The sequence below is a fragment of the Macaca fascicularis genome, chromosome 7, assembly GCF_037993035.2.
Source record: "Macaca fascicularis isolate 582-1 chromosome 7, T2T-MFA8v1.1".
In the NCBI taxonomy this organism is placed as follows: domain Eukaryota; kingdom Metazoa; phylum Chordata; class Mammalia; order Primates; family Cercopithecidae; genus Macaca; species Macaca fascicularis.
The window spans coordinates 103493981-103521432 of record NC_088381.1 but is presented as its reverse complement, the minus strand read 5'-3'; the positions used below and the strand labels follow the sequence as shown (position 1 = coordinate 103521432).

The 27452-nt window shown below is 34.6% G+C and overlaps 1 protein-coding gene and 1 pseudogene across 15 annotated transcripts in view; both read left to right on the top strand.

Moving 5' to 3' along the window:
* RALGAPA1 (Ral GTPase activating protein catalytic subunit alpha 1) overlaps window positions 1-27452 on the top strand; it is a 275782-nt gene that overhangs the window by 110392 nt on the left and 137938 nt on the right. For 6 of the 15 annotated variants that reach the window (XM_065548722.1, XM_065548723.1, XM_015453711.3 and 3 more), the window contains 9 exons: window positions 8742-10286; window positions 12076-12200; window positions 13609-13825; window positions 14777-14953; window positions 20271-20423; window positions 23689-23882; window positions 24123-24221; window positions 25376-25531; window positions 26865-26993. In XM_065548722.1, the coding sequence (XP_065404794.1) occupies window positions 8742-10286; window positions 12076-12200; window positions 13609-13825; window positions 14777-14953; window positions 20271-20423; window positions 23689-23882; window positions 24123-24221; window positions 25376-25531; window positions 26865-26993 (2795 nt within the window). The remainder of the gene's footprint in view (window positions 1-8741; window positions 10287-12075; window positions 12201-13608; window positions 13826-14776; window positions 14954-20270; window positions 20424-23688; window positions 23883-24122; window positions 24222-25375; window positions 25532-26864; window positions 26994-27452) is intronic. The other 9 variants (XM_005561086.4, XM_065548726.1, XM_065548724.1 and 6 more) reach the window with 4 other exon arrangements.
* Window positions 4988-5188, top strand: LOC123575055 (small nucleolar RNA U3; annotated as a pseudogene).

Sequence of the window (27452 nt, the reverse complement as noted above, 5' to 3'; positions counted from 1 at the left end):
TACCTCCTTATGTGAGTAGCACAGATTTTGGCTGCTTACATCAAAGTATAATCTAGTTACTTAAGATGGCAAACAATGTTTCTGTTCTTAAAACTGAATTAGATACAGCTAAAAGAAACTCTGGGTTTTTTTGTAAACTTCTCTTGGATACATTTTTTGCTCCTAGCTTTTATAAAAGACATACTTAGAACATTTAATGCAAACCATTCTTGACATGTTTAGAAAAATTAAAATGAGCTTTGGCCACTTCCATTATTATTTTATTCTATTCATTTATTTATATTAAGTACAGTATTTGAATTCTCTTGGCCACTAATTCTTAAAAGTTTGATTGGATTAGACATTCCGCTACTGTCTTAAAAAACTGTCGAAAGATTTATTTTTTTCTCCGTATCTTCAAGGATTTACAGAATTTCTCATCTGTAACTTAATGTTTTGGCAAATATTCATGTTAAGTGCTAAAACATTTTTGAATAGCTAAAACAAAGATAAGGTTGTTCCTTTCAAAATATTTTAGATTGGTGCTATACCCAGGATGAGAAGTTCTTATTTCAGAATTCTTGTTTTGCTGTAAATACATAATTCAGAAAGTTTACCTTTTTTATGCTTTTATGATTTAAACATTTATGAACACTGTTTGAAAGGAATTTTCTAAATGGCAGTTTTATTTGTTGTATTCCTTTTCCCCATCTGGGGTAATATGCTTTCTATGATAAATTTAAAGATTTAGATGATGTTGAGACATCAGTCACTAAAACAAAACAAACTTTATATCTGATTATCAAAATAATGTTCATTTTAGAAAACATGGATTACATGGAAAAGCATATGAAAAATATACATAATCCTCCAAAACCAGTGATAATTTATTGACGACTTCAGATGCTTTTACTGCCAGTTTTTTATGCTTGTGTACATTTAAAATATAAAAACATAATTACAGTTAGTTTTGAATTAAAAATCATGTTTTCTCTTAGAATTTGAAAGCGGCAAGGAACCCGCCACTTTAAAATAGCAGCAAAATCCCTCCTTTCCTGATAACTGACTTGTGAATGAAGTCAGGACTTTTCAAGCTGATGTAAATTTACAATACTTTCCAGGAGATGCAAATCGGTGTATAGAGGAAAAGATTAAAGATTCATAGTGCAAATCAACATATTAAAGACCCTTAGAAAACCTGTTAAAAAAACAAAACTGTTGGCCTGGCGTGGTGGCTCACACCTGTAACCAGCATTTTGGGAGGCCGAGGCAGGCGAATCACGAGGTCAAGAGATCAAGACCATCCTGGCTAATGCAGTGAAACCATGTGTTATTGATATCCTGTGATATTGATATCCTGTGCCATTAAGGTTCCAGAGAGAACCAATATGAAAATTAAACAGGATTAATCTTACACCAGTTTACATTGTAGAAATCTAAATTATTGGATTGGTTTTTGCCTCTGCAATTCTTAGAGGCAAATTAAAGGCTTGGAGTTTGCTTCTTCAGGTGTTAGGTGTAGAGCGAAGAAGAGAGGAAGAGATAAGAGAAAATGTAGGGGTTATAAGAATAGAGATTTGTAAAAATAGTGCTAAAGTAAAAAACAAAAATCACCAAAATCTTAGATCATCAACCAGTCATACTTTTTAATTGCTGATGTTTCTTCCAAGGTTTGAGTAAATTTTACTTTAGAATAGTTTAATGTACAGAGAATTAATAAGAAAGTGAACTGTATGAAGGGGAAAAAGTAAACGGTTTTTCATGCTTTTGTAGCTCTCCCTCATGTGAATTAGCTTAAACGAACTCATAAAATATTTCCTGAGTGTATCTCTGAAATCAGGAATCGAGGTTTCTTCAAGTACTTCACCAAAAAAAAAACCTCAGTGAAACAACTCAGACAATCTACTTCTAGCTTACAGTTAGAAGTAGAATTTGTCAGAAAAATATTTTTCGGATACTTTCAGATAACAGGAGAGGTAAAAGGAAAGTCCTTTTAAATCCTTTTTTTTTTTTTTTTTTTTTTTTAACGTACTAAATCTATGAGAAAGGACCATGAGTTTTTTAAGTGTTAAGTATCCTGCTTGGTTCCCAGCCCTTTTTTCCTCCTCCAGTGTTCTTGTTGTAACTGTCTGTACTACCTGCATTGTTGTAAGTATGATGCTATATGATAGAGCTTTATATACAGCTATAGACGTGTAGTTGAACAGTTGAGTATTCTTGAAGAGTTAAATTTTTTTTTTTTTTTAATTTGCTCTGTTACTTAGGCTGTAGTGCAGTGGTGCGAACATGACTCACTGCAGCCTTGACTTCCCTGCCTCAGCCTCCCATGTAGCTGGGATCATAGACACATGCCACCACATCCGGCTAATTTTTTTATTTTTTTAGAGACAGGGTCGTAACCCAGGGAATTTCTGAACATGAAGTTGCCCAGGCTGGTCTCAAACTCCTGGGCTCAAGCGATCCTCCCCACATTGACCTCCCAAAAGGCTGAGATTACAGGCATAAACCACCACACCCAGCGCTTAAAGAGTTTTTCTTAAGTTCTGGGGACCAGTTTGAGGGCACTGTGTCAATGCACTGTTTCTTAACATCAGACTCATCTATAACAGCTTGAAAAATATGTATCAAATTTGATACAATATGTTGGCTTGCACAAACATCTAATATAATTTATTCTGGTGTCTGGGCAAGTTCACTCCTTGGCCTGCCTCTCATTGGCCTTTGATAATCACTTATTTGATAATTACTGTACTAGATTGTATACGTTTGGTAACCCAGCCTGACAGTCATTTTCTTGATAAATGGTTAAGAGAGAAGCCAGAAATCTGAATCATTATTCTTAAGCAAATTGCTTTTACTGCCAAAAGTAACACTTTAGTGAAAAAAGGGATATAAAAGAATATAAACATGGTAGGCAGCGTTATGTATACTTCCACACATGTTTCTTATTATTTTCTAATCCAGTACTATGAGTTTCTCATCCTGAAATTAAGCTTACAGACCCAATTTCTTTCAACCAGTTCCCAAAACTTATTTGTCATTTTTGTTGCTATTGGACTCTGGTCTATCTAGGCTGTAGTATGTAGACTGCTAATGTTGGGGACCGATCTCTTTTTATTAACAAAGCTTTATTATTTGAATTGAGCTCCTTATACTTCTGTTCTGTGGCTATTATCAACCAGAAATAAAATGGTATGTCTCATAGGCCTATCCTTTTCCTAAATTCTGCCCATTATGGAGAATTTTTCATCTCATCAAAAAAGTAGGCCCTTCTTTATACAATCAAGAATATTTTCCTGTCATCAATGTACAACAGGATATTAATATTTTACAAATTTTTCACTTGTAATCTGCTGATTGTAGCGTAATTCCAATTAGATTTTTTTTTTAAGAGATAGGTTCTCACTGTGTTGCCCACGCTTGATTGCTGTGGTGCCATCCTAGCTTACTGCAGTCTGGAACTGCTGGGCTCCAGCAGTCCTCCCACCTCAGCCTCCTGGCAAATTAATTTTTTTTTTCCTGGAATAATTTACGTTAATTTTTTTGAGACAGAGTCTTGCTCTGTTGCCTAGGCTGGAATGCAGTGGTGTGGTCTTGGCTTACTGCAACCTCTGCTTCCTGGGCTCAAGCAATTCTTGTGCCTCAGCCTCCTGAGTAACTGGGACTACAGAAGCCTGCCACCACGCCCAGCTAATTTTTTAAAATTTTTGGTAGAGATGGGGTTTCACCATGTTGGCCAGGCTGATCTTGAACTCTTGACCTTAGGTGATCCGCCCACCTCGGCCTCCCAAAGTGCTGGAATTACAAGTGTGAGCCACTGCGCCCGGCCTACATTAATTTTTAAAAAAGAACATCTCAGGAAAATGTGAAGCTAACTTAAACATGACATTATATAGCATACTCATTAGCAAAACACTATACTTTTCTTAACATAAAAAATGTATTGGTAGTTTATGTTAAGAATTTTAAAATCAGGAAAACAATATTAGAATAAAAAAGAAGATAGTTGATTGGGCTAAATTTTAGTAGTTTAAATGAAAACTATTGAGCTCGATTTGTTGCTTATAAGTCTTTTCATATGATTACAATAATGTAAAAACTGCTTGGAATTACCTACAAATTGAACATCTAATCTTAAAAAGATAGAATTTTAATAGCCTCTGTTAATAATATTTGAAAATAGATGCTCTATAGTTTTTTTTTTCTTTGCTGTATATAGTTTTTACTTACCTTAAAGTACATTGCCGTTGTTGCCCAAATAGACAAAAACGTAGGTAATTAGCAGAAAAAAACTGAGTTTCAAAATGGCATCAATTTCTATGTAAACTAGTTTAAATGATATTACGAATTCAGGAGCCATAAAAATATTACTGATAGCTAACATTCGTGCTTAATCAGTAAAATAATTTAACTTTAATAAAGGGGATTTTGGCACTTGATTCTATGCATCATTTCAGAAATTATTAAAATTTTCTAGTGATATGGTAGTATTTTAACTGAAGAGGTTTTTTTGTGAGTAACTAACTTGCTTTTTACCAATAAGCAGCTATGTTTTTTTTTTTAAGGCAAGCTTTTCTTCTACCAGTATTTATTAAGCCCATACTATATGACAGGTCCTCTTTCAAGCAATAGAGATATTGCAATGAACAAAACCAAAATCCTCAAGAAACTTAAATCTAGAGGAAAGGAGTACTTTTTTCTTAACCTTTTATAAGCTGGTAGTATACTTTAATGTACAGCTTACCTTTCAAACTAACAAAGAAAACTTTTTGAACAAAATATTTCTGGGGAAAACCCGGTTTTTAAATCTAGAAATAATTGACACACTTTAATGCTAAACAGTATTAAGGAAACCCAGAGATAAAACTTGACATTTCTGTAACTTTATAGGCTATACAGGAAGCATTTTCTCAATGTGCAAAAGCAGGTTTTGTAAATCACTTGAAAACATTTTTATTGTTTCACTCATTAAATGGTTTCTAATGCTTTAGATTAACATTTAATTGAAAAGACTATTCTTTCAAGCATAATTTCTAAGGTGTGTTACTAGAGGAGTTTCTCTGAACATGTGAGCACTGAAATACGGGAAGAGAGCATGCAGTGTTCTCTTAGTGTGAAACGGACCTTTGGTGTTGCTTTGCTGCAGCTGCCATTTGCCTTGAGTGATCATTCTTCTCTTCCTCCAGGAGAGTAAGAGAACATAGTTGGTTTCCCTTAAGAAAAAGAAAAGAAAGAGAAAAAACATATAAGATTTTATTTAAAAGCTTTCATTTTTAAGTTAAAATATAAGCAACATCATTAAATTGTTTTGAGGGCATTTTTATTTAAACCTGATGCCACCATTATTTTTAGCAATTCAACACAAAGTTTTTTTTGTTGTTTCCTTCTGTATAATTTACTAACATTTGTTTTAGTAGATTTTTATTTCTAACATTCTTAGCTTTATAGAGGTGAATCACTATGCTGCTCTATGGGTTTTTTAAAATTCATTTTGTTTATATTGAGATATAACCAAAGCCTGGCTTTATGGTTTCTTAATAATGCAATTAATTTTTACCAAGTTTTATTTAAAAATTAATAAATTATTTCATGAGTACAAAACATATATGATGTATTATTCAAGAGATTAAGAGTAAAGATTAATTTCTGCCTTACTTTACACCACAGCTCCTCACTTTGTAGCTGTGTAACTTTGGGTAAGTCACTTAAACAGTTTCTTCGTTTATAAAATAGACGTAGCACCTACTTCATGGGGTTGTTGTGAGGATTAAATGAATGATACGTCAGATGCTTACAAAAACACCTGGCATATGGAAAATACTGTGTATAGTTTAGTTATTATTTAGTCTTTTTCTCAGTAAAGTTCAGCTGTAATGTATTTGTTCAACTAATGTAAGGCTTGTTAGAGTCAATTAAGCTTAATTCAGGTGCCATTTGTATTGACATAATACATCCCTCTTGATCTGAATTTAGCATGAAGTTGATTTCATGTCAGTGTTATTTTCTTCTTTGATTTTATGTAATTAGTATTGTTATGTGCCATGAAAGAACTATATTTAAAGCTTAAGACTTTAAAACATTGTTTAAATTTAAATTCTCCAATACTACAATATTGGTAGAAAAAATCCAGTTACATTTTTTTTTAAGCTGTTTCCCTCTTAAGCTTGCATAGAAGTTTTAGATACTCATATATGGTAACAAAGTTTTAGGAAAAAAAAATAGGCTGAAATACTGGTTAAGTTTTCTAATATACAAGATGTGAGGGCTGAGTTTGGGAAGGAATTCCTAAACACAGAACATCATAATAATCTTTCCTGGCTTCTTTAGAATGGAAAAATTGTGAAATATCAATAAAAGAAATTAAAAATTAAAACTAATATTTTACTTTTTCTGACATTCATGTATTTGTTAGCATCATAATGTTTTTATGATTTTAATCTTTTGAAATCTTGATTTTGACCTTTGGTAAAATTAATTCCAAGCTATAAAATTTGTAAGAATTCTTATAGAACAGCTATACAGTCTTTATCCTTTGCTGAGTTCTTTAGAATATTGTGTGGAAAGAAATTTAGAGTGCATGCTGAATATAATCTCTGTCATTGAGGCAGAAGTTCTTATGATCCCTTATGGCAAATGTAAAAAACTGAAATATTTATGTTTGTCAAGATGCACAGATATGAGTTAGTTATCTGCTGTATTAAACACGTAATAAGTATAAGTGCATCAAAGTGAAGTTTGTAAGCAAATGTTTCACTTTTCATTTAGAAAAATTTCTGAATGGAGTGCATGAGGAAGAAAAACAATGTCATTTTTTAAAGTTGCACATTCCCCTCAGTTTAAGGACAAAAAGTTAATTGTTTCAGCTTCAGAAGATACTATATATTTAACCTATGTTGAGAGCCTACTAGTGTATCACCAGGAGTATACTAGAATCTTGGCATAATACAAACCTCTGTTGATCTCAATTTAGTATAAAGTAGGTCCGTTTGGACCTCATACAAAGAGGGTGATATAAATGAAATTGCAGGAGGACTAGCCTTTTTCAGCCATAGTAGCATGGATCCCAAAAATACTTCGAATGACTATCTCCATTTTATAAATGAGGAAACTAGTCTCGAAGTCTAGAGTAAGAATCAACAAATTACTTTGTAATCTTGGACAAGTCACTGCTTTGCCTCTGGATCTAAATTTTCTCATTTGATTGTTCAGTTATAGTTCTGTTTCATTTAACTTTTCTGCAAGAAGCCTAATAAGTAGCAACAGCTGACTTTTTGACCCTGTCCTTTCTTCATTATATTTTGCTGACTTCTGAAAACAATGTTTTTGTTGTTGTTATTTCTGGGTAACTTACAGACCATGATGGATTCATAGACATTGTATTTTGCTTTCAAAATTCCTGTTGAGAATTTGTATATACCTGAACAGTTAAATGATTATTTCTTCCTGTGATTTTCAATTTCATAAATATTTTTGAGGGTTTACCATAAACTTAACACGAAAGGCAGTGAAAATAATGCGGTGATATGCAACACTAAGCCTGTGTCTCAAACTTTTTTTATTGTAAATTTGATAAAGTAATTTAACCTCTCTGGGCTTCAATTTTCTCATCTGTGAGATAAATTAGATAATCTCTCTGTGAGATAGTTAAATTAGATAAAGAATCATCTATAATTCTTTTTTTTTTTTTTTTTTTTGAGATGGAGTTTTGCTCTTGTTGCCTAGGCTGGAGTGCAATGGTGTGATCCAGCTCACCACAACCTCCGCCTCCCAGGTTCAAGCAATTCTCCTGCCTCAGCCTCCTGAGTAGCTGGGATTACAGGCAGGCACCACCGCGCCCAGCTAGTTTTGTATTTTTAGTAGAGATGGGGTTTCTCCATGTTGGTCAGGTTGGTCTTGAACTCCCGACCTCAGGTGATCTGCCCACCTTAGCCTCCCAAAGTGCTGGGATTTTGGTGTAAGCCACCATGCCCAGCCTATAATTCTTAAAAGGAGATGTACGAAGCCAGAGATAACCGTTTTTAGAGCTTGATGGTTGTTTAATGGAAAGGGCCAATAACAGGCAGGTAAAGTTTCTTCCTAGCAGATTTAAGTGGTGGTTTTGCCAAAAAACAAAAGAATACAATTGATTTTTTTAAAAATATATTGACTTTATTTGATGTCAGTGAATAAGATTTTAATACTGTAATAAAGTAAAACACCTTGGGAGAACAGTTTCCTGACAAAGAGAACTTTAAGAAGAGGGTAGGGAGTTTCATTTCTAATACGTAATCAAACAGAGAAGCAAAATTTGAAGAAAAGATGCCTCTTACCTTTTTGGGAAGGAAGCTGGAGGATTTATTAGACCCTATAAGAGTCTACAGTGGGATACTTGGATCGGCTTTCTGTGTTAAGGTATATTTTTTCTGCGTGGAACTTAAATAAGTGGGAAAAATTTAATGACATTTGAGTTGCTTGATTTATTGGCACAGCTCTATCTTTATCTGCACTTCCAAATGTTTCATCATCTCACTGTTTCTATGCATGTTAACATTTTAAAATGTGTTTTGGTAGTTTCCTAATTCATTGACACTACATGCTATATTGGCTTGTGCCCATCATTTTTTTAAAAAAACAGATTTGTATTTTGATTTTTTTTCATTGAGCTTACAAAAACTCAGATTTTTTTTTATTTTAAAGCATATGCTTTAGGGTATTATTGAAATTAATAATTATTTTTTATATTCATCTAGTTCTTCTCTACATAATTTTTTTTTCTTTTACAGATATTGATGATGCTCAAATACTTCCCCGCTCAACTAGAGTCAGACATTTTTCACAAAGTGAAGAAACTGGAAATGAAGTTTTTGGTGCTTTGAATGAGGAGCAGCCATTGCCTCGAAGTAGCAGCACTTCTGACATCTTGGAACCATTCACTGTTGAACGAGCCAAAGGTGCAGTTCCTGTCATTGACAGTTCATCCCGTCATGCACCAAGCTTGCAGAGTTCCACAGAGGCTTCTTCAATAACTAGATCCACTGAAAGCCACATCACTGATACTCATAGTAGAGAGTCTTCTCTGGAAGTTGGTGATAGCATATATGACCATCTTTGTCATTTAATAGGTCCAGTAGAACTTGCAGATTCAGCTTTTGAACAAATCCAGTACATTGACCTTGAAGGAGATGATGATCTTCTTTCCACCCTGAAAGAATATTTTAAGGAAAACCAGGAAAATCATAGTAAAAATGAGATAGGTAAAGACCCAGCCTCTCAGGAAGTGACTATTGCAGTAAATAGGGGTGAAAGGTTATCCTTAGATAAATTAGAATGCACAGATCAGGAAATTGAATCAGAAAATATCACCTCTTTTGTTGGGACTCCTGAAAACCTACAGTTTCAGAAAGAACCAAACTCAGCTGTCTTCATGAGTAATATCGCACCTAACCAGTCAGGCAGTTTTATTAGAACACAAATTTCTGAAAAATCTAAGCAACCAAACAGTGATAAACAGCCATCAGAGCCTAGTTCAGATAGCCCTTGTGATAAAGAAAAAAGGAAACATCTGTACAGACAAGCAGCTACAGAATTAGATGCTTGTGTTGATGTAACACTAGTTGAAAAGCTTAAGAATGTGCAAATTAATGAAAAAATCACTGTCCCACATGTTATGCGTGCCAAGAAAGCAACACTAAAAGCACCTGTTAACCACAGAATGCCTCATGTTACAAGTACTAGCAAACTTTCTCCAACTAAAAGGAGCTTGTCTGAAACAGTAACTCATAGAGCCAAAATCATGAAAATTGCTACTAAAAAACGAAATAGTGTTCATGTTACTTTTAGGCCATCCACTGAGTCTGTTCAGTTTTATAATCCTCTGGAAAACAAAGAGGCTCCATGGAAGATGAGACTGCGGAAGCTCGGTGGCTTTAGTAGTGGTAGCAGCAATAGCAGCACCAGCAACACCCATACCAGCTCAAATAGTGCTACGGAGCTAGTAAAACCTGGTGTGTACAGACCTCTAGATACACTTGGTACTGCATCAGTAAGTAGTAAAACAGTGAAGGAATCCACAGAGATTCCCACCACCATATTACAAAAAGAAGGAATTGCAAGTAGTCAGTTAGGTAGTCGTAGTACTCTTAGGTCATCAAGTCATGAGGCAGGACTACAGCAGGGCTCCCTGGGTGGCGTTTATAAAACTGTTGTACATGCTCTTTCGAAGCCGAAGGCAAATGTTTCCCCACAGAGGCAGAACAGAATGCCACCAGAGGCTCCACTGAGGGATCTGTACAGTCATGTAATGGGCTATTTTGGAAGGAAAGCTGCAGGTGAGCACTAACAGTGTGCAGAGCGCAAAAGGAGAAAGACAGCACCAGTTTGGCTTAATGCAACTGAAGCAAGCTATAAGCAATCAAAAAGCTTTGGGATGGTCACTGCTTTCTCTCTGTTTGGTTATGCATGCGCCTTTTCCCAGCTGTATTTTTCCCAGCATAGAATGTTTATTTAAATTACTAATTTCCCTTATAAGGCATTTAGTTAAACCTCTTTGCTGCTGAACAACATAGGAAAGTGGATATATAGGAAAATTTCAATGACCTATCAAAGACTACCTAAATCAAGTATTTTTCTGAGTGTGTACCACAAGTGTGGAAATTAAGTTTACCAAGGAGTTATTATGCTTTCTTCCCCACCCCACTATAGTTTAAAAGGGCACCAGATACTTCTAATTGAATTCATTTATTTTTACTGCTGATCTATTTGGTTTTGTATTTTTTCTTGATAGAAATTATTTTGACAACTAACATAATAGAAATCAAGGTCCTACAGCCAGCACCAACATTATAGTTAACTATCAGTGATGAGGAAATTATTTCTTAAATCTCAAAGTGAATTTAATCACTTTTCATTTAAGCCATTTCCAAACATGCTGTAGGCTTTTAGTTTTGCATTCATTTATATAGAATGCAAGTTGTGTCCTTGAAACACTTTCATTACTTTCTTTTTTTCTGGGATTTTAAATGTACATAAAGGTTTCACAATAGCCAATCGTGATTTAAATATGGAACCTCTATGGACAGATAACAGAAAGCAAGATTATGGTAACGTTTTCTCTATCTTGAGTCAAAGTTAAAATAACTTTACGTATATAGACTATTAACTTTCAGCAGTAAGGTTGGTTTTGATTTTATTTGTTTTAACATGGTTTTGTTAGCATGATTAACAACGCTGTATAATGCATCTTGCATTGAGCCATTAATGCCACCTGAGGGCAGTATTTGACAGCTTAGCAAAGCCTGGCCAGTCATATAAAGATAATGGTATTTCACAGTGAGCTTCTGACCAGTATATTTTCTTAATCTGAAATACTTTGTAGTTTATTAGGAATATAAACAGTGCTCATTTTCCTTTCATTGCAGAGAAATCAACTTTTCAATAGCATAGTAGCGACATAGATACCATATTATTTTCTATAAGTTAGTTTCCCAAGTCTAAAACTTTCTTGTTAATATAAGTGGTAAAAATACTAATAATGTAGAGATAAAAAAAATCAAAATAACTATTTTGGATTTTTTTTGTAAGAAAAACCTTTGTGAAAGTCAACTTTGTATTCTTAAAGCACTAAAATTAGATTTTATAGTGGATAGAAAGAGCAGTATATCAAAACCATAGAATTTGTATTTATAAATACTCAAATGCATTTGTATCCCACTGAGTTTTGCATAGATTCAAAGGATATATTCCCTGAAAACATTCTTTGGGGGAAATAGGAAATTATAAATTGTTAAGGCTCTAAATAGAAACATTGAGTCAGGAAAAAAGATAAATATACCAGTTTCTTTATAGGCAATATTAACCTAACTTCAGCTAGTGCTTATCTATAAGCTTTCTTGCTGTTTAAAGTTATACTGAAGATTGACTAACATCTGCTTAGTTAAATAAAGTAAATATCAATTTACTAATTCTTAAAATTAAATCTAAAAGAAGGGAAATTATTCATAAATGCATGTTTGGCAAATAATTGGCAAAGATACTTTGTTTTGGGTTGTTGTTTGTTTCAAAGTTAGAAAATGCAGTTAAGTTTTTCCTCACTATATATAGTTATTTATTTATTTTTAGTCAATAAAGAGGACATGAGCCAAAAACTGCCTCCTCTTAATAGTGATATTGGCAGCAGCAGTGCTAATGTTCCTGATCTGATGGATGAGTTTATAGCAGAAAGACTTCGAAGTGGTAATACCTCGGTAAGTTTTATTTTATATATTTGGTTTTATAGAGGAGGGTAGAAAAACTAACAGATATGTACCTTTTTACATATATGCCAATTTATATATGGGAATTCTTATTCAAAATAACCTTTCCTCAAAATATAACCCTTTTTATGAATTAAGATTTTTGAATTACATTTTTATAATATTTTTTATCTAAAGACATAAAACAAACAGCCTCATAATTTTCACCAGGGTGAAAGATCAGACAAGTACCTGTGCACAAGTACACAGGTATAAGCAGCTGCCTTCCTAGTCTCCCCTTTTTTCGTCTTTGCTCATAGGTTACCCTGGTGCCAGCTGCCAGCCCTCAATGGGAAAGATAGCAATGGAGGCCTTCTGTCCCAGCTCCCATAGTTACATAAATAAATAAATACAATTTAATATATAATTTAAAATAAAAATACATATATAATTTTTATTTTTATCTGAAGATCTGTTTGTGAACAAGCTCCCATTAGTTTTGCTAGCATAAATATTGCTTAACCATTTTAGATAACTTTGGAAGAGACTTAAAAGTTATCTTTATCTGGAATGTTAGGATTATGGCAACATGAAAGCAGAGGCTCTTTTATCTCTAATAATGCTTAATTGTTAGGGAAGGGTAAATACATGTGGAATTGCTTTCCGTTTGAGACGGAATCTCGCTTTGTCTCCCAGGGTGGAGTGCAGTGCTCACTGCAGCCTCCGTCTCCTGGGTTCCAGCAATTCTCCTGCCTCAGCCCCCCGAGTAGCTAGGATTACAGGCGCATGCCACCATGCCTGGCTAATTTTTCTATTTTTAGTAAAGACAGGGTTTCACCATGTTGGCCAGGCTGGTCTCGAACTCCTTGCCGCAGGTGATCTGCCCACCTCAGCCTCCCAAAGTGCTGGGATTACTGGAGTGAACCACTGTACCGGACCTGGAATTCGTTTTTTTAAATTGTCATATTTCTTTGGGTTTGACCTCTCTGTAACTCCATTATATAGCCCCTCCTTTTTTTTCTTTTTAGGCTTACTTTTTTTCCCTTGAGTGGATAAAAATCATTGAATGACATATTTGCTGTCATTCTTTCCACTCTCCCACTGTCTTTTTTGTTTGCTGCTTTTTTCCCACTTAAATTCTCTTTCTGCTGTTTTAATTTATATTCACTGCATGGATCCTACTGAGGCTTAAGAGTCACAGACCCAGCATCATATGATATTTCGGTCTTTAGGCAGGCCAACAATAAGTCAGGCTCTAGCTCCATTCAGTTACATAGATTATTTGGTGAGTGTGTTCTCCACTCCTACTTCAGCCTCTAAATCTCAGCATGTATTATGATGGTTTGGAAATTAAAAGTTTCAGATGCTTGAAGAGAATAAAAACTTTTTTTTAATAGTAAAATATTTCTTGAATTTTTAGACTATGACAAGAAGAGGAAGTAGTCCAGGCAGCCTTGAAATTCCCAAAGACCTCCCTGATATTCTAAACAAGCAGAACCAGATGCGCCCTATTGATGACCCAGGTGTGCCCTCAGAATGGACTTCTCCTGCCAGTGCAGGGAGCAGTGATCTTATCAGCTCAGATAGTCATTCGGATTCTTTCAGCGCTTTCCAATATGATGGCCGAAAATTTGACAGCAAGTATCTTTTCTATTTGGATACTATGTTTTATGTTGATTGTCTTCTATTCAAGACTGACTTACGGATTATGTAGCCATCACCTTCCTCTCCAATGTTACCTAGGCAGTGGCTCCCACATTAGAAAAAAAAAAAAAAAAATTAGAGATAGGGTCTCGCTCTGTTGTGTGGGCTAGTCTTGAACTCCTGGCCTGAAGCAGTACTCCTGCCTCAGCCTTCCGAGTAGCTGGGATTACAGGTGCAAGGTGTCATTCCTGGCCCCACTTATTTTTATTTCAATTTTCAGTGAAATTTCAAAGGAAGTTTTAGGGAATCACCTTAAGTCGAAGCTACTGCTTTATTTTGCCAAATTAAGAGCATTAAAAATATATATACATGATCCGTTCTTAAAAGAAATGACATTTTTAAGACCAAAACTGTAGAAAGGAAAATAATTTAGGTTGGACCTGTTACTAAAAACACAGTCATGATTATGAGTTACCACTGTTTCACACACTCATATTTGAGAACCAAATATTTGAATTATGTTCAATGCTACAGTACCCAGAACTTCCCTTGAATAATTGCTCCGTGTTACAGTAACATCAGTGATATTATTTGGTGCTGTATTGTTACCACTTAGTTATTCAGCTATAATTCTATATTGCACTTGGCAGTCAGTGAAGGGCACCAAATTCTTAAAAAAGAAGTCTAAACCTTGGGAACTAAGTTTGTGAAGAGCTGGGAGATGCATTGGAGAATTACGTTTCCTCCCTTCATGGCTTGTACACTATTCTGATCTAATTATAATCTTCAGAGTATTAAGATTATTTACACTTGTCTGAGTGATATGTAAACAGAATAGATGTACAGGGAATGTTTATGTTTGATCATTTTGCTGATTTAGCTCTCTTGTAAATATTTTTACTTTGTAATTGGGACTCATATAATAACATTTCTTCTTCCTGTAGATTTTGGCTTTGGAGCTGACACTGGGGTTACGTCCTCTGCTGATGTGGATTCAGGTTCTGGCCATCACCAGAGTGCGGAAGAGCAGGAAGTGGCTAGTCTAACTACTCTTCATATAGATTCTGAAACAAGCAGTCTTAATCAGCAAGCTTTCTCTGCTGAAGTTGCAACTATTACTGGTAAAGTTATTCATGGGAATGTGTTTCTTAATGTATTTTTTAAACCTCTGAAGAATTTGATTAAAATTTTGAGAGATTTTAAGTATTACTTATTACTATTTAAGTATTAGTTTTTTTTAATTCATCTTTATGTAACAATGAAGGGGAGAAAAGACATTAGTTTCTTGACCTGAGGTCCACTGGGTTAAACTTCAGAGGACTCTGTGAACTCGTAGTATCTTATGCAATATTTTGTATATATATGCACAACATTTTCTGCAGGATTAAAAAAAAATTTTGATGGGAACATAATAGATGTATATGTATATGGAGTACATGAGATAGTTGGAGTGATTTTTAAAATAAATAAAGTTTAAAGTACTGGACTCTACCTTTGTCATTCAGAGTTAACCTAGATTTTTATGATTTCTTTAGCAAAGTATTTATTATAGAAAATATAAAACACACTGCTTAATAGAAGGCCTGTTTGTCAGTGTACTAATATTCTGTGTTTAGATAGTAATTTGTGCTTTTTGGAAACTTTTTACATGTGATCAAGCCCAACCATAATGTGATAAGTGGGGTCTTAAATCCAATCATGTAAAATGCAGAGTCACATTATTGCAATGTTAGTGAAGTGATTAGAGTAAGCCTCAGCAGCTAATAGCCCGTAGTTCTTGGGGGTTCCACTCTATAATCCAGCCTCACTCTGGTTCCAGCTACAGTCTTCCCCTTGATGAGTGGTTATCCACTCCAGCTTAATTATCCATGGGATGGTTTTGCATCTTGTGGTTGGCTGGAACTTGCAAGACTGGAGCAGTGATTTCTGCATCTCTAAACTAGTCAAGCATATTTCCTCACGCAACCCAGACAGAGGAAATTTGAGCCAGGGGAATTCTAAAAGTTAGAAACCCATTCTCTGTTTTCATATCCTGCCTCCTTTTTTCCCAGATGATAAGAACTTTAGCAGCGCCATTGCAGAATGGGGCCCTCGTGGAGGATGGGAACCAACTGGGTTAGAGCTATAGTTCCATCATTACAGGATTTAAATTACTCAAAGTAGAATACTAGAGAAAATTCTTATTTTATAATGAATACCTCTTACTTTAGTTGTTCTTAAATGTAAATGAAAAGATACTTAACATTGATAGTAACCAGGGAATGCAAATAAAAACAACGAGATCCTACTACATATACTGAAATTGTTCAAGTTAAAAACACTGACAATCCAAAGTGTTGAAATGAGTGTGGAGCAACTAGAATCACATACATTGCTAGTGAGAATGTAAAATGATCAAGTCACTCTGGGAAAATATGGCAGTAACTTTTAAAGTTAAACATACATTTATTATGTGACCATTTTTAGATATGTATTTTCCTTGGACAGTTGTACACAAAAGTTCATGGCAGATTTATTCACAGTATTTAAGAATTGAAAACAAACCAAATGTCCATCAGTTGGTGAGTGGATACATTGCAGTATATTCATTCATTGAATATTCACTGAAATAATATGCAGTAATAAAAAAAGAATTAAATATTAATATATGCAAAAACATAGGTGAATCTTGGAAATGTGCTAAATGAAAGAAGTCAAATACAAAAGACTCCATAATTATACTTTATTATTCTATGTGTATAACATTCTAAAATAGAAAGAACTGTAGTGAAAACGTAAATCACCGCTTACTTGGAAAGGATAGGTGTCAGTTGAGGGGATTGACTACAGATGGGCATAAGAAAACTTTTTCTGGTGATGGAACTGTTTTATATTTTGATTGTGATGTTGCTTACAAGACCATGTACAGTTGCCACTTTCATATAACTGTATACTTAAAAGTGGATGTGTTTAAAAAAATAAATGTAGGCTTTATGTTCTATAACACAAATTTTAATACTATCAAAACTTTATTAATCAGACTGTTGTGTTTTCAAAAGATTTCCATATATAAAAGAAAAAGACATTTTTTATTTCTTAATTGTCTGTAGTTATCAAAAATAAAGTTCCAAACAAAAGTTCCAAAAAATAAAATGATATATATGGAGAACTCATTTTAAGTCTTTTGCCTTTATGTTTTTTGGATAATTTAACTTCTAAGAATTTTTAATATTTATGTAACCTATATTTACTCTATGTAGTGACTATTTTCAGGTCTCTACTGGGAAGTTTTATGAGGCATTCTAATCTTAATCAGTACTATTAGTAATAGTGCAGAGGTGTTGTTTAAGAAACTAAAGCAGTTGTATTCATTTCTGTTTAAAAGACACAAAATTCAGCAAAGATAAAACTCCATATACACAATATATAAATGATTCAGTACAGTATTTTCCAAGGGTGAAGTTTGCATACATTTTACTAACACAGTAGTACTTTATGAAAGGGATGTTAGTACTCCTGAAATCATCTATTTTCCTATAATAGAAAAGTTTTCAGAAATTACGAAAGAAATCTAGTATAGGACACAAGAATGAAAATTAAATAACCTCTTTTTAGGTCATGAATATCTTTATAGGAATAGTTTTATTGCTTTAAAAAAAAAAACCATTTAAGAGGAAAAAGCCTCTTAAGTAAGTGAGCCATTATAGAGTTTTAAAAATAAAATAGGCTGGGCGTGGTGGCTCATGCCTGTAATCCCAGCACTTTGGAAGGCTGAGGCAGGCAGATCACGAGGTCGGGAGCTCGAGACCATCCTGGCTAACATGATGAAACCCTGTCTCTACTAAAAATACAAAAAATTAGCCGGGCATGGTGGCGGGTGCCTGTAGTCCCAGCTACTCGGAAGGCTGAGGCAGAAGAATGGCATGAACCAGGAGGCGGAGCTTGCAGTGAGCCGAGATTGCACCACTGCACTCCATCCTGGGGGACAGAGCGAGACTCCGTCTCAAACAAAAACAAAAGCAAAAAAAAAATAGAAAAGTAAATTAATAAAATTAAAGGCAATAGTGATTCTCTGGTGATTCTCTGATAGCTAATATAAAATTATTTAAAATCTTAGTTCTTGGCCTGGTGTGGTGGCTCACACCTGTAATCCCAGTACTTTGGGAGGCCAGGGTGGGTGAATCACCTCAGGTCAGGAGTTCGAGACCAGCCTGGCCAACACAGTGAAATCCCGTCTCTACTAAAAATACAAAAAATTAGCCAGGCATGGTGGTGGACGCCTGTAATCCCAGCTACTTGGGAGGCTGAGGCAGGAGAATTGCTTGAACCCAGGAGGTGGAGGATGCAGTGAGGCGAGATCATGCCACTGCACTCCAGCCTGGGCAACAGAGTGAGACTCTGTCTCCAAAAAAATAATAATAATAAAATAAAATCTTAGTTCTTAAAAATGAATTCTATTTTTATGGATCAAAACAATACATGGAGATAAAGAGGTTTATATTTCAAAGCATTTGACCAAAGGCTGATGTCTCTTTGGCATGTACTTAAAAGTTTTTAGTAAACATTAAGGTTATAATTTTCATTATGTGTATGTGTTTGTCCTAAGATATAGAATACTTAAGTTTCTGTAACTGTCCTTTAACAAATGATTTTTCTGCCATATGAATTTACTCCAAATCTCAAATAAAGGAAAAGAAACTTTCTACCTGCTATGTATCATAATTAAGCCTAGATAGAATCATATGATTACTCATTTGATATATGATTATCATATGATTATATGATTATTGTGATAACACCTGATAACATAATCCAGTTCTATATGTACTTTTTTAGGCACTTACTGTGCTACTTAAAAAAACACCTATATGATATGTGGAATTGCACTTTTATAGAATTAATATAAATACAGATCATCCTTGACTTACCATGATTAACAACTTACAATTTTTCAACTTTACAGTGGTGTGAAAGCAATTCTTATTCAGTATAAGCCATACTTCAAGTAGTCATACAACCATTGTTTTTCGCTTTCAGTACAGTAGTCAGTAAATTACATGAGATAATCAATACTTTATTACAAAACAGGCTTTGCCCTAGATGATTTTGCCCAACTGTAAGCTAATTTAAGTGTTCTGAGCATGTTTAGGGTAGGCTAGGCTAAGCTATGATGTTCAGTTGATTAGGTGTATTAGGTGCAATTTTGACTTACGATATTTTCAATTTACAATGAGTTTATTGGGGTGTAACCCCATCATAAATCAGGGAGCATCTATATGTATTTAATTTATATTGATTTTTTGCTTTACTATGTAGAAAGAGGTAATATGGGCAGAGGTTTACAGTTACTGAGTTCAAAATATTGATATTTTTCTGCTACAAGAAGCTTAAAATAAAAAGACCTACTGTTTTAACAACTTGCTTGGTACTAGCAGCACTATATTATAACCACCACAAGTTGTTCTATACAGCAGTAATTTGTGCTGTACTTTATTTAAGTTAACAAAAGTACCTGCTGTGTACCAGGTACTATACCAGGCACTAGCACTACTACAGTATATAACAGAATTCCTGTTCTTACAAAGTTTATACTCTACTGGGGAATATTTAAAATTGAACGGGCAGTTTCAAGTCAGTGTAATGAGTAGTGTAATAGAGAGGTGCAAGGTTCAGTGAGAGCATCTAGCAGAGACTCTGTAATCATACTTGGCAGGATCAGGAGTAGGCTTCGAAAAGAAGATTAGGGCTCCATGCAAAGGAAAAAGCCAGAGGTATGATGTAATAATACTCTAATAAATACAAGTAGTTTACTTTCCATAATTGGACATAAAAGTTCTAGGTGGGTTGTGGAGAAGAAAGAAAGTTACAGAGAGACTTGAGAACCATACTAGGAAGTTGGGGCTTATGCTGAGGCCAGTGAGGGGCCACTAAAGGATTTTAAATGAGGAAGTGACAGGATCAAACTAGATTTTTAGATCTTTTTGCTGCCTCATGGAGAATGGATTGGGAGGGGGAAGTCGGGATGTGGGAGAGACTGAAGGACCACTGTAAACCAAGGATTGATAGTCACATATAGAGCAGCAGTGAGCAAGTGCCTCAGTTCTTAAATTGCTCCAACTCTCAATTAAGTGAAATAGAATGACAGTGGGTACTAGAGTTTCTATAGCTGGGCCAGAAATGGGAGTAGATATTCTTCCTTTCACTAATGGCTCCTGTCATTTGGTACATCCAGTCTTGATTCTATACTATCAATAGTCCCATGGTAGACATGAGGCAAGACTCCTAGATATAAAAGCTTGTACAATATTATGATTTTCGTGACCTCCAGTTGTAAAGCCAGTTTATAACTGATTTTATCTTTCGGTGTTTAAAATTTGTTTTATTTAGGGTGTTAAACATTACATCTTAGGTAGGATATTGAATACTCTTTACGGTAATTTTATGAAATTATATTTACAGGTTCAGAAAGTGCTTCCCCAGTCCATTCACCTCTGGGCTCCAGGTCACAGACGCCTTCCCCTTCTACGTTGAATATAGATCACATGGAACAGAAGGATCTGCAGCTCGATGAGAAGCTCCACCACTCTGTTCTTCAGACACCAGATGATCTAGGCAATATTTCAAAATTAGATATTTACCTTTTTTCTTTTAGGGCATCAGTGTCAGGAGATCATAAATAAGGCATCTTATATTTGATTATATATGATTATTGTAAATATTTTGGACTTTTCTAAGTCCTTTGGAAATTTGTTAATATAACTTTTTCTTGTTCTTAAAGATATTTGTTGTCTGAGTTTTACTCGTTTTATTATAGTTGATTAGAGTCCTCAACTTAGTTATTGCATTATTTTCAAGTACTGTATTATCATTTATTGATATTGGTAGTGTTACCTAAAACAGGAAATACATAATTTGGCATCCTTATTCTTAGTTTTATACCTAAAGAACCTAGTAACCCATAGGAGAACATAGTAACATTATCACTTGTTAGTCAAGCTTTCAGTGAAACAATTTTTTAAACCATTTTTTTATTTTGATTCAGCAAATTTATCAACTAAATTTAATTTAAAAGTAAAGGTCCAGATGAATATTTTCAAGTAAATGTTAAAAAGTGACTTGGGAAACCTAAATAACTGCCAAGTTTTTTTTAAAGGTTATTTTTGCTAGATTTTGTATGATGTAACAAACATCAGTTAGACATTTTGCAAATACACCATAAACTGGTCAAAGACACAGTTAATGAGATATTTACAACGAATAAAAAGCTAGTTTTCATTGGTAAGGTAGCACATTTATTCTCTGACCAAAGGAAGAAATTTAAAACTATATAACTTCTGAACTTTTTTTTAAAAGGCCCATTTCTTTTAAAATTGTCTGTAGAGGCGAGGTTTTGCCATGTTGCCCAGGCTGGTCTCAAGCTCCTGAGCTCAAGTGACCCGCCTGCCTTGGCCTCCCAAGATTACAGCTGTGAGCCACCACACCCGGCCCAAGGGACCCATTCGTTAACATGCAATTGCCTTGTAATTATATAGCCCTAATTTTCTGGTTTTTGGATTATTTCTGATCTTTTCTTTTTCTCCTTTGATCTGCAGTTGTTTATTTGTTTACAGTTATTTCCCCAACATTTGGAAAAAAACTTCAAAGTTATAGAAGAGTTTCAAGGCTAGTAAAATGAACACACATAAACCCTTTATATAAATTCATCAATTAATATTTTGCCACTTTGTCTATATATACACACAGCACATATATGCACAAAATACCCTGCCCTTCCCACATGTCCCCTGAACCTTTTTTTTTTTTTTGCTGAGGCATATAAGAGGAAATTGCAAATATCAGATCCTTCAGACGTAAACACATTAGTGGATATGTCCTAATAATAAGTGTATGTTTTCTGCATAATCACAATATAATGGCCACATTCATGATATTTAACATAGATACATAGGTGTTATTTTAGTCTATAGTCATAAGTCCTCAATTGTCCCAATAACGCCCTTTATAGCTACACCACACCATCAGCAATCCAATAAAGAATTTAATCAGGCCGGGTACCGTGGTTGATGCCTGTCATCCCAGCACTTTGGGAGGCCAAAGCAGGTGGATCACCTGAGGTCAGGAGTTTGAGACCACTCTGTTCAACATGGTGAAACCCTATCTCTACTAAAAATACAAAAATTAGCCGATCATGGTAGCACGCGCCTGTCATCCCAGCTACTCAGAAGGCTGAGGCAGGAAAATTGCCTGAACCTGAGAGGTGGAGGTTGCAGTGAACTGAGGTCGTGCCACTGCACTCCAACCTGGGTGACAGTGAGACTCTGTCTCAAAAAAAAAAAAAAAAAAAAAAAAAAGGATTTAATCAAAGACCACACATTGTTGCTTGCTTTTTAATCATTTAAAATTTTGTTAGCTTTGAGAAGGATAAGGTAGAGGCAAATCAGTTGATTTATCATTGTATTATGAAGGTGCTCTGGAGTAGGGAGGCATTAGCATCGATGGTTAACACTTCAGTGTGTTTCGTTTTAGTGGCTTTACACAAGAAGCCTTTTTTTTTTTCGTAATGGAGAAAGACTAGTACCTTTTTAATAATACAGTCAGTTGTATACTTTATATGCAAAGAGAAAAAAAGTTAACCATTAGGAGTAAAGAATACACATGTACTAAGAATTAAATTATTATAAATTCTCAATATGTTGGAATGTTTTCAAGCGTGAGAAATCATAACTTTATGGTTCTTTCAGTCTACAAAATTTTTAGTTCCCAAAGTTCTTTAGATGCATAGATATCTCTGTTGACTTTTTAATTATTTTGTATAGCCTTTTCCATTATATATATTGAGTAGAATAATGGATTTTTTTTAAAGCTGGAGGCAACCTATAATGATATCTAGCAAAACCATCTATTTTACAGATGAGGACATGTATCCTTAGAGAGGTTATTAAATAACTTTTATAACACATAATTAGTAGCAGAAAGAGACTAGAACTAAGGTTACCTATCTTTCTTATAATCTTGCCCGTATTAGTAGGCAAAATACAATTATGGTAATTTTGATTATGTTTAAATTTTAGTTAAAATGTTTATTTTTCAGTCGGGTGCGGTGGCTCACACCTGTAATCCCAGCACTTTGGGAGGCCAAGGTGGGCGGATCACTAGGTCAGGAGTGCGAGACCAGTCTGGCCAACATAGTGAAACCCGGTTTCAACTAAAAGTACAAAAAAATTAGCCGGGTATGGTGGTGTGCACCTGTAATCCCAGCTACTTGGGAGGCTGAGGCAGGAGAATTGCGTGAACCCAGCAGGCAGAGGTTGCAGTGAGCCGAGATTGTGCCATTGCACTCCAGCCCAGGAGAGAGTGCAAGACTCCATCTCAAAAAAAAAAAAAAAAAAGTTTATTTTTCATGCCATTATGCTAACTCTTAGTGCTGGTCTGGGATGTAGCTACAAAGAAAAGGCTTATGAAGCCTTCCTACATGATCTGCCTTTAGCCTGAGGTTTTCCATTAATTTGATGATATAACCTGAAGTAGCTGTTAGATAAAAGTGAGAATATGTGCTTATAAATTTGATGTTTTTATCCAACATAGATTTCTCTATCTGGCATAGATAGAAATCTCTCTGTCTGCAGAGTGAGTAGTAGTTACATAGAAGCACTATTGAATAACTAGCTGTTGACATAATAATTATCTTATAATAATTCCTTATTATCTCATAATAATAAGTGAGGTTTTGACCTTATCAGGAAAAAAAAATGTATGTTGACATTTCTTTTATTCACTTCTGTAGATATTTAAGATTGTTAATTTAGCTTGGTTTCTTGGGGGGTTTTATGTTCAGTTCACTGAAAAATGGCTGACACTATATATTTTTTTTCTATAGAAATTAGTGAATTTCCATCAGAATGTTGTAGTGTGATGGCAGGAGGTACTCTGACTGGATGGCATGCTGATGTTGCTACTGTAATGTGGCGAAGAATGCTAGGCATTTTGGGAGATGTAAATTCAATCATGGATCCTGAAATACATGCTCAAGTTTTTGATTACCTCTGTGAACTTTGGCAGAATCTAGCTAAGGTAAAAAGAAATAGAGGATATAAGTGGAAAAGAAAATAAAAATATTTAAAAATAGAAGAAGCCTTAGAAACCATTTGTGACACCCTTTTTGACTGTAGATAAACTGGTACCTGGCATGGTGAAGTCACTTAATTGTAATTAAATAATAAGTGTAGAAACTGGATTTGAACTTCAGTTTAAGGTAAACTGGAAGAGATAACAGTTTTCATAAGTTTGTTTCTTTTTATTTGAAAATTACAGATTAGAGATAACCTCGGCATTTCAACTGATAATCTGACCTCCCCTTCTCCACCAGTTTTAATTCCTCCACTGAGAATTCTTACACCTTGGCTTTTTAAGGTAAGCTTAATATATAAAATATGAGTTTAAAATTTTTCATTTAGTAACTCTTAAACATTTTGTAGAGATTTTGGCTATTATATAGACTCCTAGAGCACTTAACTTTTTAAGCAGTATCCTTAGGAAGTCATTAGGCATTACATAGAGAAGAGGGTGAGCATGCTAAAATTAGTCGGGATATATTGCTGTTGATTATTTCATAAAACAAAAGTGAATATAGAGAGGTGTGTCTGTGTTGTATTTAACTGAATTATAAACTTCGAGTTGTATCACAGAGTATGCTGTGTATTAAAAGTTGTGACCTGGTGAGGTGACTCACGCCTGTAAGCCCAGCACTTTGGGAGGCTGAGCCGGGTGGATCACCTGAGGTCAGGAGTTTGAGACCAGCCTGGCCAACATGGTGAAACCCGTCTCTACTAAAAATACAAAAAATCAGCTGGGCATGGTGGTGGGCGCCTGTAATCCCAGCCACTCAGGAGGCTGAGGCAGGAGAATCGCTTGAACCCAGGAGGCGGAGGTTGCAGTGAGCTGAGATGGCGCCATTGCACTCCAGCCTGTGCGACGAGAGCGAAACTCCGTCTTAAAAAAAAAGTTTTAATTCTTTTTTGTTTGTTTTTTAAAAGACAGGGCCTCACTCTGTCACCCAGTCTGGAGTGCAGTGGCATGATCACAGCTCACTGCAGCCTTGAACTCCTGGGGTCAAGCAATCCTCCCACCTCAGCCTTCCAAGTAGCTGGGACTACTACAGGAGTGTGCCACCATGCCTGGCTAATTTTTTATTTTTTTGTAAAGACAGTCTCTTTATGTTACCCAGGCTGGTCTCAAACTCGTGGCCTCAAGAGAACCTTCTGCCTTGGCCTGCCAAAGTGCTGGGATTACAGGCTTAAGCCACTGTGCCCAGCCAAAATATTTAATTATTTTAAGTTTTGATATGTTTGGTACAGTTTCCTAAGTGGGACAGTTTATGGTTATACCTACATTGTATCATTTTGGATGGTGATAATTTCAGTAATCCTGAGTTTTAGTTCATTAAAGAAATTAGGCCAACATGGAAATAAATGAGATTATATACATTGTTTGCCATATTCAGTTGCTTAAGTTATTTAGCAAATAGTATTTCTTTTTGAACATTAAAACTGATCTTTTAATTTTAGGCAACCATGTTGACTGACAAATATAAACAAGGTAAATTACATGCATATAAACTTATTTGTAATACAATGAAAAGAAGACAAGATGTTTCTCCAAATAGAGATTTTTTAACACATTTCTACAATATAATGCATTGTGGATTACTTCATATTGACCAGGTAACTATATATATATTATCTAAGAAGTAGTTTATATCATATTATCTTTGATTCTTGATTCTGTTTAACTCTTGCCTTTTAAGGTCTAGAAGTTAAACTCTCCCTCTTATTTAGTGATTTATATACAATTTACTTCAATTTTATGACCTTATTTGTTCTTGAAACATGGTTGAAAAATCAAGCTATTATTGTAGGTAGAGGATTGAGGTAGTTCTCCATCTTTAATGTTGTACCAACCAGTTCACTTTTTGAAGCAATTAAACCATCCTTTGCTTAGGCTGACACCTTCCTTTAATGTTCTAATGTACCTACTCTTAGACATTTTGTGACTGATACTTGAGGCATATGGATTTGTTTATCTAGTCATGCAACAGTCAGGTATTTTGCAGTCTAAGAATCAGCACATCACATTTTCTTATTACTGTCAATTATATTGGCATAGCATACATTGATTTGATAATTATATGAGTTATAATCATTAAATAGTCATAAATGTAACCTTAGAATTACTTTGGGAGTCTTGATCTCGGCCATAAACTAAAAAGTGTAGGAGGTTGCAAGTCAAAATAATGTAAATATGTTTATCCTAATATGATCAACTCGTAGGTCATTTAGAGAGTGTATTAATATTAAAGGTGATAATATCTCTTTCTGAAAAATGAAAAAACTTTTTGCATTAATTTAAAATTAGTGTGCTACCTTGTAAACATGTCTCAAAAAATAACTCTCTTGATTACTAGAAAAAGAGAGCTTTTGTTTAAGATAAGTTGTACTGAATAATACAACTGAATACACTGTATCCTCATAGTAAATTCCAAAGACAAAGTAAATTAATAATCAGGTTAGGAACATTCCCTTAAAAGTGCCTAGGTCTAGATTTCTGAGGCTAGATACCTGTCATTAAAGGTCTTCAGTTTATTTTAAAAAGAGAATCTTTCCATTGTCACATAACAGGTCATGTGGATTCAGAAACCAGAGTTATTGCACAGAAGCAACTAGGTGACAGGAGAAAACTGCTATGCAGTTTAGTTTTACATTGTGTGGGCCTTGTACTTTTAACCTTCTGAAGCAAAGAGCCTTCCTTAATCTCTAGTGTGAAAAAAATGCTGTTATTTATGCCAGTTAAATGAATGTATTTTCAGTTTACTTTCCATTGATAGAATATAATATTAAGCATGGATTATTTGGAAGAATTGAAATTAGTCTTTCCAATTAGCCAATGTACAGTAATTACCTTTTTTATTATTTCATATATTATCTATTTTTAATGATACTGATTAGCTGATACTCAAGATTACATATGTGATATTCTTTTTTCCTTCTTTATTCTAAGGATATTGTCAATACAATCATCAAACACTGCTCACCTCAGTTTTTTTCACTTGGTTTGCCTGGTGCCACAATGCTTATTATGGATTTTATTGTAGCAGCTGGTAGAGTAGCTTCTTCAGCTTTTCTCAATGTAAGTCATTTCCTGTTCCTTATCATATAACGAACTTTAGTAGCCAGGATTCAACTAACAGAGTTGATAAAACATAACAAGATGATATTCAGGAAATTTTGTAATTTAGTTGGAATTGATTGCTTCTCCTACATTAAAAAAAGTAAGAAATTCTGAAATATAAGAAAGCACTAAAATCAGTAAAATCTGATAAGCAAAACAGGATTTAAAGTTGAGGAAATCTAAAGAAACGGAGGGAAGAAAGCAAAGAGCGAGCAATGGACTATAGCAAGAGGTAAGAAACAATGGTGAGTCATCATCACACAGTGTATATGTGTATGAAATCATCGTGTTGTACACCCTGAATATATATTGTCTTTAACAATTATATATTTAAAAAAAAAATGTGGTAAGACAACCACCATAGGAGGACATACATCCTGGGAATAAACTCTCTCTCTCTCTTTTTTCTTGAGATGG